Source organism: Microcaecilia unicolor, chromosome 1 (assembly GCF_901765095.1).
Source record: "Microcaecilia unicolor chromosome 1, aMicUni1.1, whole genome shotgun sequence".
In the NCBI taxonomy this organism is placed as follows: Eukaryota; Metazoa; Chordata; class Amphibia; order Gymnophiona; family Siphonopidae; genus Microcaecilia; species Microcaecilia unicolor.
Window position 1 is genome coordinate 105,403,056 of NC_044031.1, and position 19,517 is coordinate 105,422,572.

The 19,517-nt window shown below is 40.0% G+C and overlaps 1 protein-coding gene across 1 annotated transcript in view; it reads right to left on the minus strand.

Annotated features, from left to right (window-relative positions):
• Positions 1-1,543: 1,543 nt before the first annotated feature.
• Positions 1,544-19,517, minus strand: part of GAD2 (glutamate decarboxylase 2) — a 164,180-nt gene continuing 146,206 nt past the window's right edge. The window contains exons 15-16 of the mRNA XM_030189918.1: positions 10,344-10,433; positions 1,544-1,717 (exon numbers count right to left, since the gene is read on the minus strand). Of these exons, the coding sequence (XP_030045778.1) occupies positions 1,544-1,717; positions 10,344-10,433 (264 nt within the window). The remainder of the gene's footprint in view (positions 1,718-10,343; positions 10,434-19,517) is intronic.

Genomic DNA, 19,517 nt, shown 5'->3' on the forward strand with positions numbered 1-19,517 from the left:
ATATAGAAATGAGTTTGACACCAGTCAACATATAATTTGGCATTTTTTGTTGAAATTGCTTAATCCAATAAAATTAGACGTTGTATCTGGCCACCCTAATACAGCATCTCAAATCATATTAAATTTGCTTAACAACTCTGCATCTCACAAGTTGAACCGGGTGAGGACCAGGGAGAAGCATTTTATTATTAATGTGTAATTAAATGGGATTACCAGATGATCACTATCAGGGAGACAGGAAGTATTTTGGGCATGTGATTTATCTAATCTCATTATCCTTTGGTCTTAATCTAGCCCTGTATAGGACCTTGTCTATGCTCTGGCCTTGGATGTCTGCTATATAGTGTACTGAAATCTGAAACATGTAGTTCTACATTCTTAGAGGAAGACAGCATTATAAGATTCATGGAATTAAAAATAAAACAATAAGACTGACAGTTACACCTACTATCATTTAGACATCTGCTATTCTTTTATAAGAACTTCAAAACTCTTAAGATCTCAAACTTGATCTTGGGGATCTCCAGCTCTTTGGCTCTTTTGGAAATCCCCAATGAAAATGCATGAGAAATATTTTCATGAAACTGAGGCAGTACATCCAAATCTATCTCATGGATATTCACTGTGGATATCCTGATATATTGACTAGCTGGGGATAGCTGTGGGCAAGTTTGGAAATTACTGTCCTAGATAATTATGTATATACGTGATAAAAAAATTCTGTAGCACCTCTTACATTTCGTGAAAATTAATTGAGGAAAACAATCTGAAGTTCTGAAATTGTAGTAAGCGTTTGGGTGTTTTGAGGTCTTTTCCTCATGTTTTATTATATCATTGAGACCATTTATTATTGAATTATTTGCAGGGTTCTTCATTGTATTGTTATCGCTTAAATTTCTGCATTATGGGTTTATATCTTAAAATAAGCACAGCTCAAGCTTCTTAAAGGAAAGCAATCCTCTTTAGTTTTTGTAACTTCTGTCCCTTACTTTTTATAACCCATACAAAATAAAAATCTGTTCATTTACAAAATAGGATTTTTTTAATATATATATATTCCTTTTGTAAAATTATATGTATTTAAATATATTTGAAATGTTTCTATAGGTAAATAAGAAATACAGTTCTGATAATATGAAAAGTCAATACTTTTTTGTATTTTTAAATAGATATTTTATATTTTTGTTTGATTACCCCTTTAAAAGCATCTCTTTTGACTTTTTAAGAATTTCTATTAAATCGGGCACCAGTCTGACTACTTAACAGTAAATAACATTATTAAAGTTGGGGAAACTCACAAAATTCCATTATTGTTCCTTTATCAATATATTAATTCAGCCTTGTACTGCTAGTTATTATAAGGGGATTTTTCTAAAACATAAGAAAAAGCTTTTAACAGGAACAATACTTCTTGATTTCAGATGGTACAGTACTTTAAACAACACAATATAGAACTACTTTTGAACACACTACAAATACATTCACACATTTTGCAACAACTCAGTTGCCTGACAAGGGATTTGGAACAGCCTTAGAGACCAGACTACAAATCTTGTCCAAGACGCTCTATTTCTTCAATTAGGAAATCAATGTCTTGGTGACTCGCAGCTGGGTTGGAGATGACCATACGAAAGAAGTTCACTTTGTCTGCAAGTGGCTGATAGCTAACCATTGTGGATCCATATTCCATCATTCTAGCTTTAATCACAGGTGCTACCTGCAAGCATGCAAAATAAATCAAACCATCACTTTAAAATAAATTGCTCACACTTTTAATATGGGAACACCCAGAACTCATCTAAACATAAATTTTATTTGCATTTTTGCTTTCCTGACTACTTTAACAGCCTCTTAGGTTTTCCCGATATTGTTGCCTGTCTTCCTCTTTCTGTGATCTCTTGTAGTTAATGAAGGCTAACCTCTTTTTCCTCACCTTTTCAGCTACTACTTTTGAGAACCAATGCATCCTTTTCCTCTTACTTTTATTTAGTTTGCTAACAAAAAGGGTTGTTGCCAGAAAATAGCTCCTTTTAGTAGTGGCTAGCTTCTAATCAGGATATTCAGTGGGAGATAACTGGTTATCTCCCGCTGAATATCTGCGGTTTGGCACTTAAACTCTATTTAACCGGCCAGGAGCCATTCCTGGCCAGTTAAATAGTTTTGAATATTGGGGGAACTGTGCCTAAGATTTTGAAAATGGCATCTGTATGCCCATTGCTAAAGAATTCAAGACTGGATCCACTGAATTCAGAGAATTACTGTCCAATTTCTTTGTTGCCTTTTGTAGTAAAGGTAATGGAGAATTTGTTTTTACAGTGGTTAACGGAGTTTGCTGATACTTAAGAGATCTTAGATCCATTTCAGTTTGATTTTCGGATTAATCATGGAGTTCAAACTTTGTTGTTTTCACTGTTTGATAGATTTCAGTTAGGTTTTGATAGAGGAAACCAATATTTTATTTTGTTTCATTAGATTGCTTTGGCATTTGATATAATAGATCATACTATTTTGTTAAATCATTTAAAAATCCTATGGAATTACAGGCAGTGTATTGACATGGAGTGCATCATATCTGACAGAGAGAGAATTTCAAGTTTATTGTAATGGTATGTCATCAAAATGAGTCCCAATGAATGCCAGTCCTTTCTGCTATCTTATTTAATCTTCATTTGCAACCAATTTGTTAAGTGCTGACAACTTTATGAGATGGGGGATCCTGGGGTACAATTAGATTCATTCTTTTCCATGAAATCACAATTGAGGAAAGTGATTAGGATAGTTTCTTTTTCCAAATTAGGGGCCCTGTTTACTAATGTGCTCCATTACAAGCAACCCTCTATTTTCCTTCTCCTGCACCCACACTCCTGCCCCTCCCCCAACCTAACACTCAAAAACAAACTTCAGCTGTGTCAGCAGCTCGGCCAAACTTATTAGCCCATTACTCCAGTCAGTGGGCTTAAATGTTATATTTATTTATTCATTTATAAAACTTTATATACCCTCTTCTTTGCAAACAAATTGGCATTCACAATAGTGAACTATACTGAAATAATAAAAGTACATAAATGAAAAAGTCAAAATTTTAAATTTGGGAAAAAATAAGTTTCCAGTGCCTTCCTAAATGGTTCTGAATGGTTATATTGCCATCTGTTGTGTATATTTTATTGTAAACCACATAGACCTTTCGGATACTGCAGTATATAAATATATAAACAAATGAGCAAATAAATAAAATAAAACCATTTCTTGATAACCTCTCATGCAGTAGAGTGGCCAGAGACCCAAAGGACACATAGCCCTTGATCCTTTTCACCAAGCTCTTTATTTCAAGCCTTTAATTTGAACACTTCAATCACCCTCACATATGACTCTTATAAGTCTGGTATGTCCCACAGGTCTACTTGACTACAGGGCTGCCCTACTGGAATCTTCTTAAGCCTTTCTTGGCAATCAAGCCCCATTCCATCAAAGTCTGGGTTTAGCCATGGTTACTTTGCCTTCGTAATTCATAGCCATGGTCCCCATCCATAAAAGATGGAGACTCAATATTCATTGCTATAACCACTGCCACCATTAATAAACATGACTGGAATTGATGCTTACAGTCAGATTTGGCTTTTTTCTTGCTTGCCTGCACTTTTGTGTGTTCTTTGGGGGTTGACTTCCCACTCATGATATGACAAGGTGTTGTTTCTAATCTCCTGGGGTGGGCTGGGAGGTAGCTGGTGAGATCAAAAAGATGACAGTGGACCTATGCTGGTCCCTCTTAAGCCATCCCCAGAGGCCACTTATAGCTGCACTCTTAGATCATAGATTTGCTCACACATTCTAGTTCATCCTGATGACCCTTCCCTTTTTCCTTACTTGCTCTATCCTGTCTTACTTATATGCTGCTGCTGCTGCCACCTCCTCCTCCTCTTTCTCTCCACCTTGACTCTCTTACCATGTTCCCTTACTCTGGCTTTTACCCAAGTCCTTCTCATAGGTGCTTTAGGCCAGTGTTTCCCAAGTCTGGTCCTGGAGTACCCCTTGTCAGTCAGGTTTTCAGGATATCCACAATGAATATGCATGAAAGAGATTTGCATATAATATAGGCAGTGCATGCAAATTAAGTTTATGCATATTCATTGTGGATATCCTGAAAACCTGACTAGCAAGGGGTACTCCAAGACTGGACTTGGGAAATACTGCTTTAGGCCACTGCCCATTTGTATCTGACCACATTATTTATCAATGGTCAGTACCGATCCCTATAGAAAAACTACAAGCTAGCTGCAGAAACTCTTACTTCCCTCACATATACAAAACATTCAGATTCTCACCAAATACAGAATAAGTGACCACAAACTAAAAACAGAAATGTACAGTGTGATAGGTAGGTCTTGCCAGCTTGGTATAGTAGTTAAAGAACTACAGAACCATGCTTGTTTCTTTGAATAAATTGGCAGAAAAGACAGAGGAATAAAACTAAGCATCCTAACTGAGAAAGGAATGAGATAAGCTCACAGGTAGGTGGGGAGCTAATTAGAAGGGAGGGGTTGATACCCTAGAGACTCTTAAGAGATGGTCCAGAAAGCAGTGAAGGGAGGAAATGGGGGAGAAGAAGACGGAAGAACCCACTATGTTGAAATGGGAAAAAATTAATAACCTGGGAAACTCTAACCTGGAAAGCACAAGGGAAATGGTCTACAGATGGACAGTGTCTTTAAGGAACAATGTACTTGCCATTTATATTCAGGATGATTAGACAATATCTTGAACTGAACTGGAAACTGTTTTAGAGGCGTGAAAAAATATGTTGATGAAGGTGAGCTGGTTGATGTACTGTATCTAGATTTTCAGAAAACTTTTGACAAAATTCCTCATGAGAGACTCCTGAGAAAATTAAAGAGTGGATAGGAGGCAAAGTTCTGTTGTGGAGTAGGAATTGGGTTATTGGACAGAAAACAGAGGGTAGGTTTAAATGGCCATTTCTCTCAATGGAGAAGGGCGATCTCTCAGTGAAGGAGGGTGAATAGTGGAATGCCACAGAGATCAGTACTGGGACTGGTGCTATTTAACATATTTATAAATGATCTGAAAATTGGAATAACAAGTGCGGTGATTAAATTTGCAGATGACACAAAACTATTCAAAGTTGTTAAAACACATGTGGACTGTGAAAAATTGCAGGAAATCCTTAGGAAATAGCATCTAATGGCATCTAATTGCCAGATGAAATTTAATGTGGACAAATGCACATTATTTATTTATTTGTAACATTTGTATCCCACATTTTCCCAACCATTAGCAGGCTCAATGTGGCTTACATTATACCATAAAGGCGATCGCTAAGTCTGGTAGATGTTAAACAAATACAGTTTAAAATAAGGGTCAGGTAAGGTTAGAGTAAACAGGTACAAAAAGGGACAAGGAAATAAAGGAATATGTAATGTCCAATGCGATGTCGCTTCTTTATCTACAATATTAGCAAAATTCGCCCCTTCCTTTCACTGCCAGAACCCTTATCCACACCCTTGTCGCTATCGCTTGGACTATTGCAATTTACTTCTCACTGGTCTTCCACTCAGCCATCTCTCTCCTCTCCAATCTGTCCAAAATTCTGTGGCACGACTTGTTTTCCACCAGAATCATTATACCCATACTAGCCCTCTCCTCAAGTCACTTCACTGGCTCCCTGTCCGCTTCCGCATTCAGTTTAAACTTCTCGTACTGACCTTTAAATGCATCCACTCTGCAGCCCCCCATTACCTCTCTGCTCTCATTTCTCCCTACATTCCTCCCCGTGAACTCCGCTCACTTGACAAATCTCTCTTGTCGTCCTCCTTCTCCTCCACTGCTAACTCCAGGCTTCGCTCCTTTTTTCTTGCGGCACCTTATGCCTGGAATAGACTTCCTGGACCTATACGTCTAGCTCCATCTCTACCTGTTTTCAAATCTATGCTGAAAACCCACCTTTTCTTTGCTGCTTTTAGCTCCTAGCCACAATTGCCCTCCCCTTGTCCCTTCCTCCCTTCTCACCCATTACTTCCCTCACCCGTAACTGTCTTGTTTGTCTGTATTACTTAGATTGTAAGCTCTTTTGAGCAGGGACTGTCTGTTTGTGTCAGGTGTTCAGTGCTGTGTGCGTCTGCTAGCACTATACAAATGCTAATAATAATAATAATAATTAATGCAGAGTTGAGGCATTTAAGTAGGGCCAGTAGGATAGGCCTTGCAAAACAGATAGGTCTTTAATGATCGCCTGAAGTTTTGATGGTCGTGAATCATTTTCACACTCTTTGGTAGTGCATGCACATTGGGAAGAATAATCCAAATCATAGTTACTTGATTCTAGGGTCCACCTTGGGGATCAGCGCCTAAGAAAAAGATCTAGGTAGCGTTGTTGACAATAAGCTGAAATTTTTTGCCAAGTGTGTGCCGGCAGCCAAAAAAGCAAACAGGATGCTAGGAATTATTAGGAAAGGGATGGTAAATATGACCAAGAATACTATAATGCCTCTGTATCATTCCATGGTGCAACCTCACCTTGAGTATTGCATTCAGTTCTGATTGCTGTATCTCAAAATAGATATAGAGGAAATAGAAAAGGTTCAAACAAAAGTGACCAAAATGATAAAGGGGATGGATCTTCTTTCATATGAGGAAATGTTAAAGAAGTTAGGACTCTTCAGCTTGGAAAAGAGGTGGCTGAAGAGAGATATGATTGAGGTCTACAAAATCCCGAGTGGTGTAGAACAAGTAGAAATGAATCAAGTTTTTTACTCTTTAAAAAAAGGTGCAAAGACTAAAGTTACATGGAAATACTTTTAAAACAAATAGGAACACTTTTTTGACTCAACAAATAGTTAAGCTCTGGAACTCATTGCTGGATGATATGGTAACAGTGGTTAGCAAGTCTGGATTTCAAAATGGTTTGGAAACTTTCCTGGAGGAAAAGTTCATAGTCTGCTATTGAGACAGACATGGGGAAGCTACTGCTTGACTTGGAATTGGTAGCATGGAATGTTGGTACTATTTGGGTTTCTACAAAACAGCACAGAGAGGATCCAAAGTACAGAACAAAGTCCAAATAGCAAAAAGAAGCACCAGGAGCGTTCAAAATTGGTTCCTTTAATCGTATAGCTTGAACATCAATCTCTCCTTACTGACCCAACATGGGCTGTGTTTCGGCACACAGCACCTGCTTCAGAGATCAATTAGGTTGTAACATCTAAGATGCTTGATGTGAAGCAAAGGAACTTTATTTTTGGTCTAATATGACATCTGGGAAGGAGGATAGCACAGTTAAAGTGCTGGTGAATTTTGGTACTGCCCAGGGAAGTAGGCTGTTATAGGATTGCTCCTAATGCAAGTTAAAAGAAGCTTGTCTTGTTGCATGTTAAGAAGAATACTGGAAAGAAATCCACCCCAGAGATGTTGTTAGACTGAGATGTGCCAGAGCCTGGGAGGAGCTCTAGGAAGCTAATCTGAATACTGAAGAAGTCTAACAGCTTGTATTTTACTTTGTGCCTCTGCTAAGAATGAAAGCAATGGGAGCACTGGGAAGTTCTAAGATTGATTACTGCTCACAGCAGAAGAGAGAGACTGCCTTTAATGAAAGGTAATATTAACATGTTGCATTGTTCACCCTGAGTGTGAAGGTACAGGGAACGATACTACTGTTGCGGGAAAGTAGTTTCTCTGTGTATTTTCTCTAATTTTTTATTACAAACTAGTAAAAAAGGCCCGTTTTGGTATGAAATGAAACGGGCGCTAGCAAGGTTATCCTTCTCTCCCTCCCTCCCTCCCTCTGCCCCTCCAAGTCCCACAGCCCCCATTCTTCCCTTCCGATTTCCAGGCCCTCCCTCCCTCCCTCTCTCTCGCCCTCCCTCTCTCTCCTTCCCTCTGTTCCTCCCCCAAGTTCCAGTCCCCCCTCCTCTCTGTCTCACAGACATGTCCTTGCGATGCCTCCACCCGCGGCCCTCCCCTCCCCGACACTTGGCCCCACCCATCCCCCTACGTGCACGTCGCCCCCTTCCAAAATCGCCAACCCCCCTTCTGCTACTCTCCCCTCCCCCCATCTTACCGGGCTCCCGGTGGCAGCAGTGAAGAACCTCGCGTGTCTGCTGCTTTCTCTTTGCTCTTAGCTCTGACTCTAGTCCCGCCCTCATTTCCTGTTTCCGCAAGGGCGGGGCCAGAGTCAGAGCTGAGAGCGAAGAGAAGGGAAGGCAGCAGACTCGCAAGGCTCTTCACTGCTGCAGCCGGGACCCCGGTAAGAGGGGGGGGAGGGTAGCAGAGGGGGTTGGCGATTTTGGAGGGGGGTGACGTGCACGTAGGGACATCTCTGCCCGCTCCCGCTGTTCTTCAACACGCGTCTCTCACTGGGATCGTAACCCCCTGTTGACGTCAGGCTAGCAGGGCTCTACTGCTGGTCAGTGACGTCAGCAGGTGGTTACGATCCCAGTGAGACACTTTAGAATGTTCACATAGCAAATTATTATATTAGATAAGTCCTTATTCTTAGCTCTTAAGGGCAGTGCCCAGTACTTGTTGTCTATCCTCTGAGAGACAGGACCTTGAACTGCTATTCTGAAGGGCTGGGGGCTAGGGACATTGTCACAATAGACAATACTGAAATAGAAACCCCACTCTAAGGTAAATTTTATAAGTAGCACCTAGAAATTGGCACCAAAACATTTGCTGGTGTAAATGCTGGGGACTACATTAGGCATGGTTTGGCTGAATTCTGTATTTACGTACATAAAAGTTTGGAATGCCCCCAGAACACCTCCAGAAGCCCCCGAGCCATGCCCACTCAAAATTTACATACAGATCATTATAAAATACAATGTTTGTAAATCCTGATTAAGGCCAATTAAAAGGGTTTTAGCAGCAAATTATTGGCACTGATTGGCTTGTTAGGCAATTAAGTTGTGCACACAAATCAACTATAGAATCTGGGGGTTTATGCTTTGCAACACTGTAGAAAAAGAGAGTGTTTGACTGTTGGCTTTAGTGAGATAGGCAGGAGCGACAGGTATGGAAGAGAGAGATTGTTACAATAAACCCACAGTCCTCCTCCATGAAATAAGCAAAATAATGAATTAGAATGAAGAGCCATAAACAGAGTAGCAGCAACTCAGTATTTAAAACACTGCATAAACACTGACATTCAATATACAATAATTGTCAGTATAAATTAAGGAGAAAGTGCTCAATATTCACAAACATTTATCTGGATAGCAGGTACTGCTATCCAATCAGTGATGCTGGCCAGGTCTATCTATTGACATTCAATAGCACTTTCTGGATAGTGTCCCTCGGTGCTCCCTGGATAGTACTGGAGTGGACCATGCATGGAGAGGAAGATCTGGATAGTGGTGAAATTCAGTGCCGCCATCCAGATAACTAACCCAAAAGCTTAGGACAGCAAAAATGCTGGTTATACTTTATCCATATATTCAGCCCTGTCCACTATTTGGATACTGGCATTAAATGTCTTTTTTTTTTAATGCTAAGGCCATCATTAAAAAACAAACAAACAAACAAACAAACAAACAAACAAAAAACAACTCATCAATCTTGGCAGCTAAATATCTACCCAGAATATCGTAATTTGATTTAACGAATATTATTTTTTCTACCTATGCTTGTTTTTTCTTCAGGCCATTTCAACCTCTTCATTTTCACCTTAACCTTTTTAAAAATTTCTTTTCCCAGGTATCTTTTTTTTAAAAATTTATTTTCCCAGGTATCTTTTTCTCCTTTATTGTCTCTTCTCATCTGTCCTTCTCCTCCACTCACACTATGGGACCCTTTTACAAAGACGCGCTGAAAAATGGCCTGAAGTAGTGTAGACGTGTGTTTTGGGTGTGCACAGAATCATTTTTGAAAATTGCTGCACTTCCATTTTGGGTCTGAGACCTTACCGCCGGCCACTGACCTAGAGACAGCACAGAGAGGAAACAGGGTGCTTGGATGGCACAACCTGTGAGACAATAAAGGCAACGGTTGATAGAAGCTGTGTACCCAGGCAAGAGAAAATTTTAAGATTATGATGACAAATAATGGAATATGTTATGTATTAATTATAGAAATACAATGTTAGATGTTCCTGGCTGCGGCCTAAATAAATTCCAATTTCTGTCGAAAAGCAGACTCTGGTGTATTAATGTGTAACGCAATGGGCTATGTTTGAGTATGTGCTGAGTGCCCGAGTTGTGTTCCAGAACTGAGTCGAATATTCCTGGTGAGGTCTAACCTATAACCTGGCCGGGGGTCATTGCCGCGTCTTTTTTTTCTAATGGTTATGCCTTTCCCTACACTCGCTACCATCATTCTTGCCTTTTTACTTTGCTTACCTTTGAAAGACGATTCATTCTTTCTTCATTGTCTTCCATGTTACGTAAATTGGGAGGTACATACCAAAAGCAGACATTTGTGTGTTGAGGCTGAAAGGCAGAATAAATATATATTATAGTCATTGTTCAAAAATTCTTATTACAGTATTAGTAATAACTTCATTAGAGTTCTTCATATTTTGGCATGTATTGGACCAGTGTGAAAATTGTATAGAAATGTTCTATAGTAGTTTTTTTTTAGTTGGCATAGGTTGTTTCCTCAGGGGGGGGGGGGGGGAATACAGGGAAAATGAAAGCGTCTCCCAAGATAGGGAAGCAGAAGGAGTTTAGGAGCTCTCCTATTAGTTGTATAAGAAAGGAAGGTGGTTGTATGGATTTATATAATATGGATTAAGCTTACTGTCTTCTTAGATCATTGATATAGCATCTATGTGTCTTTGAACTAAGCATCTCCAATCAACTATTATAGTTGCTGCTGTGGCATAGGAATGAGAAACATCTAATTTCTGAGTTATAGCCAGGTGTGTCCAGCCATTAAATCCAACCATGTGGACTGGATGCAGATATACTATTTTATCCAGAAGTCAGAACCATTCCTACTGGTTTGAAGCCATATACAATGAAGGACTGAAACTTCAATTAGTATTTGCCCCTCTTATACTACATGTCATTATTCTGATACACTCAATCGAGCTTTTTCCATTGCAGGAGTGAACTTATGGAACCATCTGCCTAATTATTTCAGACTTTGTCCTAGTAAGCAAGTTTAAGAAACTTTTGAAGACTTTTTATTTTGCAAAGGCTTTTATGGAAGTCTGACCTGATCTCATTTACTTGTGCAATTCTCCTTGCAGTGTTTTCTGAATGATAGCTATTGTATTATATTGTTTTATTTTTTATGACTGTATGAATGTTTTATTGTAACCCAATTTGATAAGAAATATAATAATAAATAACAAAATAAATAGGGATGTGCAGGTTTCTGTGTTGTTTGCATGCTTTTTCATTTTGTTTTATATTGTTTTTATAATAAAACTGAAGCAACAGGAAACAAGCCCGGAGATAGTGCAGAAATGCTCAACCCTTCCCTGAGATGGTTCCTCTTGGGCCAGTCGGAAAACAGAAACTAGGGCCATACCAAAGACTATGAAAACAGTGTAGCCACACCCCAGTGTAGCAAGGGAAGTTGTGGATGCTGAAATTGCTCCCTGTCTATTGTGCTTTATCCTTTGGAATGGTGCACTGGTGATATTTTTAAGACCATACTTTGCTACATTCATGACTGGCTTTCATTTTTTCAGCTTTAGCTTGAGTTTGCATACTAATAGCTGGTGATTTGTACTACAGTCGGGTCCAGATTTTGTTTTTGTTGATGTTATCGAGCTTTCCATTGTTGACTTTCACAAATGTAGCCAATTTGATTTTGTACAATCCATTGGGCGAAATCCATCTGCTTGTGTTCCTGGAAGGTGTTTGCAATGAACAGATTGTTGATCTTGCAGAATTCTATCAAATGTTCTCCAGTTCCCTTTCTATTGCTGAATCTGTATTTTCCAGTCATTAGGCCTTGTTCGTCATTCCCAACTTTTGTGTTCCAGTTACCCATTTTATTGCATGTTCTGTCAATATCAGCCACGTTTTGGCATGAAATGCCTGCTTCAGGAGTCACAAGAACTTTCCATACATTCCTATGCATATTTGCTCATAGTAGAGCATTGCATATGTCAAAGAATGCTGACTTGATCAGATGCCACTACTTATTTTGTTCTTAACATTACAAGGGCCTCCTAGGAGAATAGCACCATGGGTGTTTTATTTACAAGTATTCTTTGACATATACGTTGCTGTACTATGAGCAATATGCAGAGGAGTGTGTGAAAAGTTCTTGTGAATCCTGAAGGAGGCATTTCATGCCGAAACACAGCTCCATGTCAAGTCTTAGCTTGATGCTTCAATAAAGATTTTCTGTTCCCATCCCTGAAGTCGTCTTTTGGACGTTACTTAGAAGGCTATTTGTATTGCCCTACTTTGCTGTTTTGCCTGTTGGACCTTCGTAGGGTTACATTCTTGTGGTTGGATGGGGCTAGCCTGGGTGGACCTGCGAGGCACCGAAACTGAGCAACAAATTTCAGTCACTGATTTGGTTTCAACTGGAACCAAAACCACCACTTTCAGTCAGCCTCCACATAAAATACAGTTAGCCAAGTCGTGATCACCAACTTTCTAGAAGCATAATTTAATTCATCACATGCACTTCAGGATGCTAGCAATACATTTATCACTGATAAACCTTTAATAATGCTGATGGATGAGGAGTGGTGTGCAATTTTGGACAGTTCAGTGACCATTGAATGATTTGTAACAGCTGATCAATTGATTACAACAGAAACACAGTCCATTGAAGAAATTGCAGCAAGTTGTAATAAAAATGTTTTGATGAAAATGTGAATGAAGCAGCGCTCAAAGAAATGACCACTGTTACACCAGTCTGTGACTGCTTTTGAAAGTGTATATGCTTTTATGGCAATTTGATGCATGTACTGGAGGACGTTCTCAGCACTGTGGCTTGTATTCAGGATTTCTTAATTCATATACTGGTGAACCTCACACCATCCCTATTGCAGATCAGAGTATGTTTATATTTATTTGGATTTTTGATTACTCGCCAATTCATGGCAAAGCCAAATGTAAGCAATTTACATAATTTAAAACCACAGAAAAGTTAAAACATACATAGAAAAGGAATGCCATTTCAGATAGTAAACAGAAGAATAAAAATCTAAAAACATAACTCCAATATGTACACAAACAGTGCTATATACCTAGGACTGACTCTGAGATTTATTTATTTTTTGTTACATTTGTACCCCATGCTTTCCCACTCATGGCAGGCACAATGTGGCTTACATGGGGCAATGGAGGGTTAAGTGACTTGCCCAGAGTCACAAGGAGCTGCCTGTGCTTGAAGTGGGAATTGAACTCAGTTCCTCAAGACCAAAGTCCACCACCCTAACCACTAGGCCACTCCTCCACTTCCTAGCCAAAGGGACAACACTAACTCAAATCAAAAGACAGGGTAAAGAGGTGCATTTTAAAATTAATTTTAAATTGTTTTAAGAAGGACTCAGAGTGTAAGCTCAAGGGTATGTTGTTCCAAAGATATGGAGTGAGAAAAAAGAAAGCTGAAGTACGTGTAATTTCCCAGTGTGCTTGAGAAGGTAAGGGGACTACTAATCTGTGATCATTAAGGGACCATAAGCGTCTAGCAGGAGCATAGGGAATGGTATATTGAGATAGATAATTGGGAGTACCATCATGCAGAGCTCTAAATGCGAAATTGTATCGGCAACCAGTGTATCTGAATTTGAATGATTTCTCCCTTTGATGTAAATCAACCAAACTGCTTAATAAAATTATAAACATAAAAACTAAATTATGCCTGCCTTCTGCACAGTGAAACTGTGTGTATCATGAAAACTCCTGTTAATGTTAACTTCATTTAAAGAAAACCCATAAGATCAATTATGGATGGATAATGCATTGCTGCAGTAGTGCCTATATATATTTTATTATGGTGAAGGGATAAAAGAAAAATGGGTGGGGGGGGGGGAAGTTATATACTCGATAGGAAGATAATTTAATTATTTTGCAATGTGAGTCTTATAAACACTTAGGAATTAAAAATTAAAATTAATGGAATTGATGTATTGAATTCATTAATTAATAAATTAATTAGCAAAAAGGGGTAAAGAAAATAAGAAGGGATTACTGGGAAGAGATGTTAAGGTTTAGTAAGGTATCCAAATTAGAACAGAAAGAATGGTGACTTCAAAGGGTATGTAAATTTTGGTTTGTTTTTTAAGGTTGGGGGTGGAGCAAAAGAGCACGAGAAACTCAGGAAAATTGCCGGGCTCCGGGCTGAGAACTGATGGGCGGCAAGGAGGAAAGCTAGTTGAGGGAACTGAAGCAAGAAATATCATCCCACCCAATCCCTCCCAAAATTTAGAAGAGTAAGGGTTGGGATCTAGGGTAATTTTGTAGTTGGGATAGCAGTATTTAGGGACGTTAAAAGGGGTAGTTTAAGTCACAGATGCAGTAATTTATAGAGAATTTTTCAAGTAGCCTTCATTTAAAGACAATGAATTTACTGGCTATTTGGATTTTACAACTTAATCTGCTTGCATGCGAAACCATCAGAAGCAGAAGTGAGGCCTTGATGTTACCACAGGTTTTCACTTTACAAGGTGGTTCATGGAGTATTAATACATTTGATGGAATAAATATGTGCAGCTAGGTCAGCACCGACTAGCTTTATGAAAGGTAATAAGAAAAGTGAAGGTTGTATTGAAATATTGACAACATTTTTATTTGTGTTTGTTATGAATTTTTGATTGGTTAATAAAGCTGCGGCCAAAATTATTTCTCCAATTTATAAGGTTGTTGCTCGGTTTCGGTGCCTCACAGGTTCATGTGTGAGTCAGGAACAGATGCGATGCAAATGCCAACATTATGTCACACAATTTGACCAGACTCCTAAATGTAATATTATACAGGTTTCACTCTATATATCTACATCTATATTTATATGTCTACTTATAGAGATTTATCACCGGATTCTATGCAGTGCGCCTAGTGATCCACGCTGAAATCTAGGCATATTCTATAACAATGTGTGTAACTTCATTGGTTTAACAAGCTAATTGGCATTGATAACAGCACTTAAGCAATAATCAGCACTAATTAACAATAATTAGAATTTATGTGCACAACTCACTAAGCATATTTTGTAATGAACTGTGCGTAATGAACTGCACCTACATAAGTACAGAACTATTGCCATACTGGGACAGACCAAAGGTCCATCAAGCCTAGCATCCTGTTTCCAACAATGACCAATCCAGGTCACAAATACCTGGCAAGATCCCAAAAAAGTACAAAACATTTTATGCTGCTTATCCTAGAAAAAGTGGATTTTCCCCAAGTCCAATTTAATAATGGCCTATGTACTTTTCCCTTAGGAAGCCGTCCAAACCTTTTTTAAACTCTGCTAAGCTAACTGCCTTTACCACATTCTCTGGCAATGAATTCCAGAGTTTAATTACAAGTTGAGTGAAGAAACATTTTCTCCGATTCGTTTTAAATTTACTACTTTGTAGCTTCATCACATGCCCCCTAGTCCTAGTATTTTTGGAAAGCGTAAACAGACACTTCACGTCTACTTGTTCTACTCCACTCATTATTTTATAGCCATATATCATATCTCCCTTCATTCGTCTTTTCTCCAAGCTGGAGAGCCACAGCCACTTTAGCCTTTCCTCATAGGGACGTCGTCCCATCCCCTTTATCATTTTTGTTGCCCTTCTCTGTACTTTTTCCAATTCCACTATATCTTTTTGAGATGCAGCAACCAGAATTGTACATAATATTCGAGGTGCTGTCGCACCATGGAGCGATACAAAGGCATTATAATGTCCTCATTTTTGTTTTCCATTCCTTTCCTAATAATACCTAACATTCTATTTGCTTTCTTAGCCGCAGCAGCACACTGAGCAGAAGGTTTCAACATATCATCAACGACAACACCTAGATCTCTTTCTTGATTGGTGACTGCTAACGTGGAACCTTGCATGATGTAGCTATAATTCAGGTTCCTCTTTCCCACATGCATCACTTTGCAATTGCTCACATTAAATGTCATCTGCCACTTAGACGCCCAGTCTCCCAGTCTCGTAAGGTCCTCTTGTAATTTTTCACAATTCTCTTGCGATTTAACGACTTTCAATAACTTTGTGTCGTCAGTAAATTTAATTACCTCACTAATTACTCCCATCTCTAGGTCATTTATAAATATGTTAAAAAGCAGCGGTCCCAGCACAGACCCCTGGGGAACCCCACTAACTACCCTTCTCCATTGCGAGTGGAGGAGTGGCCTAGTGGTTAGGGTGGTGGACTTTGGTCCTGGGGAACTGAGGAACTGAATTCAATTCCCACTTCAGGCACAAGCAGCTCCTTGTGACTCTGGGCAAGTCACTTAACCCTCCATTGCCCCATGTAAGCCACATTGAGCCTGCCATGAGTGGGAAAGCACAGCGTACAAATGTAACAAAAATAAATTCTGACTGTCTAACCCTACTCTATGTTTTCTATCCTTTAACATTTCTACATTCGTCTGTTCATCCTAAATTCATCCTGTTCATCCTAAATTCTAATGCGCGCAGTTCAAAAGGGTAATGGCTATGGGTAGGGAAATGGGCACTTTATGGGCATACCAAAATTTACACACGCAGTTATAGAATATGGCCCAGTGTGCATAAATCTATGTGTAGCGATTTAGGCCACATTTTCATTGGCCTAAATAGACACGCATAGTTTTAGGCACTAGGATTTTCACCTAAGCGTATTCTATATACTGCGCCTAAATCTAGGTGCTGCTGATAGAATATGCTTAGGTGAAAATCTTTACCGCATGGATTTTTTTAAGGTGCCATATATAGAATCTGGCCCTTAATTAATTTTCAAGAGCACTTAGATGTTAAGTGCTATGCTGGATATCTAAGTGTTAGTTTAGATTCAGGTATGTTTTTGTTTTATAAGTATAGATAGGGCATCCTGGAGACAGGGCCCACTATCTGTACACTCTAGACCAGGGGTTCTCAACTCAGTCCTCAGGATATCTAGTCAGTCAGGTTTTTAGGATACCTCCAATTAATATGTGTGAGATAAATTTGCATGCAATACTTTCACAGTATGCAAATCTACTACTACTACTTAACATTTCTAGAGCGCTACTACGGTTACGCAGCGCTGTACAGTTTAACAAAAAAGGACAGTCCCTGCTCAAAGGAGCTTACAATCTAAAGGACGAAATGTCAAGTTGGGGCAGTCTAGATTTCATGAATAGAGGTATAGTGGTTAGGTGCCAAGGGCGACATTGAAGAGGTGGGCTTTAAGCAAGGATTTGAAGATGGGCAGGGAGGGGGCCTGGCGTATGGGCTCAGGGAGTTTATTCCAAACATGGGGTGAGGCAAGGCAGAAAGGGCAGAGCCTGGAGTTGGCGGTGGTGGTGAAGGGTACTGAAAGGAGGGATTTGTCTTGAGAGCGGAGGTTATGGGTAGGAACATAAGGGGAGATGAGGGTAAAGAGGTAAGGAGGGGCTGCAGATCGAGTGCATTTGTAGGTTAGTAGGAGAAGCTTGAACTGTATGCGGTACTTGATCGGAGGAGAGGGGTGATGTGAGTATATCAGTCCAGGTGGAAGATGAGACGTGCAGCAGAGTTCTGAATGGACTGAAGGGGGGATAGATGGCAAAGTGGGAGGCCAGTGAGGAGTAGGTTGCAGTAGTCAAGGCGAGAGGTAATGAGAGAGTGCCTGAGAGTTCGGGTGGTGTGCTCAGAGAGGAAAGGGTGAATTGTGCTAATGTTGTAGAGGAAGAAGCGACAGGTCTTGGCTATCTGCTGGATATGCGCAGAGAAGGAGAGGGAGGAGTTGAAGATGACTCCGAGGTTCCAGGCAGATGAGATGGGGACGATGAGGTTGTTATCAACTGAGATAGAGAATGGAGGGAGAGGAGAAGTGGGTTTGGATGGGAAGACAATAAGCTCGGTCTTGGCCATGTTCAGTTTCAGGTGGCGGTTGGACATCCAGGCAGCAATGTCGGATAAGCAGGCTGATACTTTGGCCTGGGTTTCGGCAGTGATGTCTGCTGTGGAGAGATAAAGCTGGGTGTCATCGGCATAAAGATGATAATGGAAACCATGAGATGAGATCAAAGAGCCCAGGGAAGAGGTGTAGATTGAAAAAAGAAGGGTCCAAGGACAGAGAGCGGGATGGGGGTGGAGGAAGAGCCATGAGAATATCTATCTCATGTATATTCATTGTGGGTTGAGAATGCCTGAATTAACACAAACTGTAATCCAATTTAATCAGTCATATCTTCAATCTCTTCTTTAACTTCTAATCACTTTAGTCTCTGCCTCCACTGCTCTAGATGTTTAAACGTTGATATTCAATACCTTTTTGTCTAGCTTATACATTTGTTCTGGACATGCCAAAACCAGGTAAAAATCAGAGCTTCCGTGCCAAACATATAAGCCAGGGCTACTCAATTGTGGTCCTCAAGGTCCACAGGCTGGCCAGGTTTTCAGGATATCCTCAATGCATATGCATAAGAGAGATTTGCATGCACTTCCTACTTGGTATGCAAATTCTTTTCATGCATATTCATTGTGGACATCCTGAAAACCTGGCCAGCCTGTGGACCTCGAAGACTGGAACTGAGTAGCTCTGATATAAGCTATACATCTAGTATACCCCCAAGTATATGTGTAGCTGAGCAAGACTGCTGAAAATATGTTTAAGCTACAAAGTTACTTTGGGCAAATACCCAAATGCCACTGGATATCCCATTTGAAAATTGATATAATTTTGGTACAATTGTATGATTCATTTTGCATCATTAAGGGCTAGCGATTCCTGGGCTCCTCTCATTTGCCATGCGGGAATTACTAGTGTGGCTTTGTAAAAAGCACTAAATGAACTTTATGATTTTTACGTGCGTAATGATTGGATGTTGTGATATAATCTAGTTTCATCATAAGGGAGTCAGGGGCCCTTCTACAAAGCAGCAGTAGGGCTAAGGTGCAGGCAGCGCAAGCCAAATTGGCACTACTGCTGGGGTAGCATGGGTGCCCACAGTAATTCTGAAGTTGGCACACCCTGGTTCCCATTTTAGAAATTCTACCACGGGAGGCATTCCTGGAGGTAATTGGCAGTGCGCCCATGTTGGCGCGCTGAATGATTACCATTCGAGTAGCGTATGAGCCTTTACCGCTAGGTCAAAAGCTGGCGGTAAAGGCTCAGGCAGTAGATAAAAAAAAGGAAGGAGTCCACACCTTCCACAAAGAAGAAGCAAGCACAACACCAAAGGGTGGAAGTAGAACCAAAGGGTGGAAGTAGAACCAAATGCAAATGACCAGCCCAAACAGGAAGTAAGAGCGTAAAAAAAGTTTATTAGGACCCTACATAATTCGTGTTTCAGCAACAAGCCTTCCTCAGGGGTCAAGAATGTTTGCTCTGCATATGTAGCGCATTCTGTTTGTACCTTTTAATGGACTTTTATGCTCTCTGCGTCGCTGGTGTACCTCTTAAGCATTCTTGACCCCTGAGGAAGGCCTG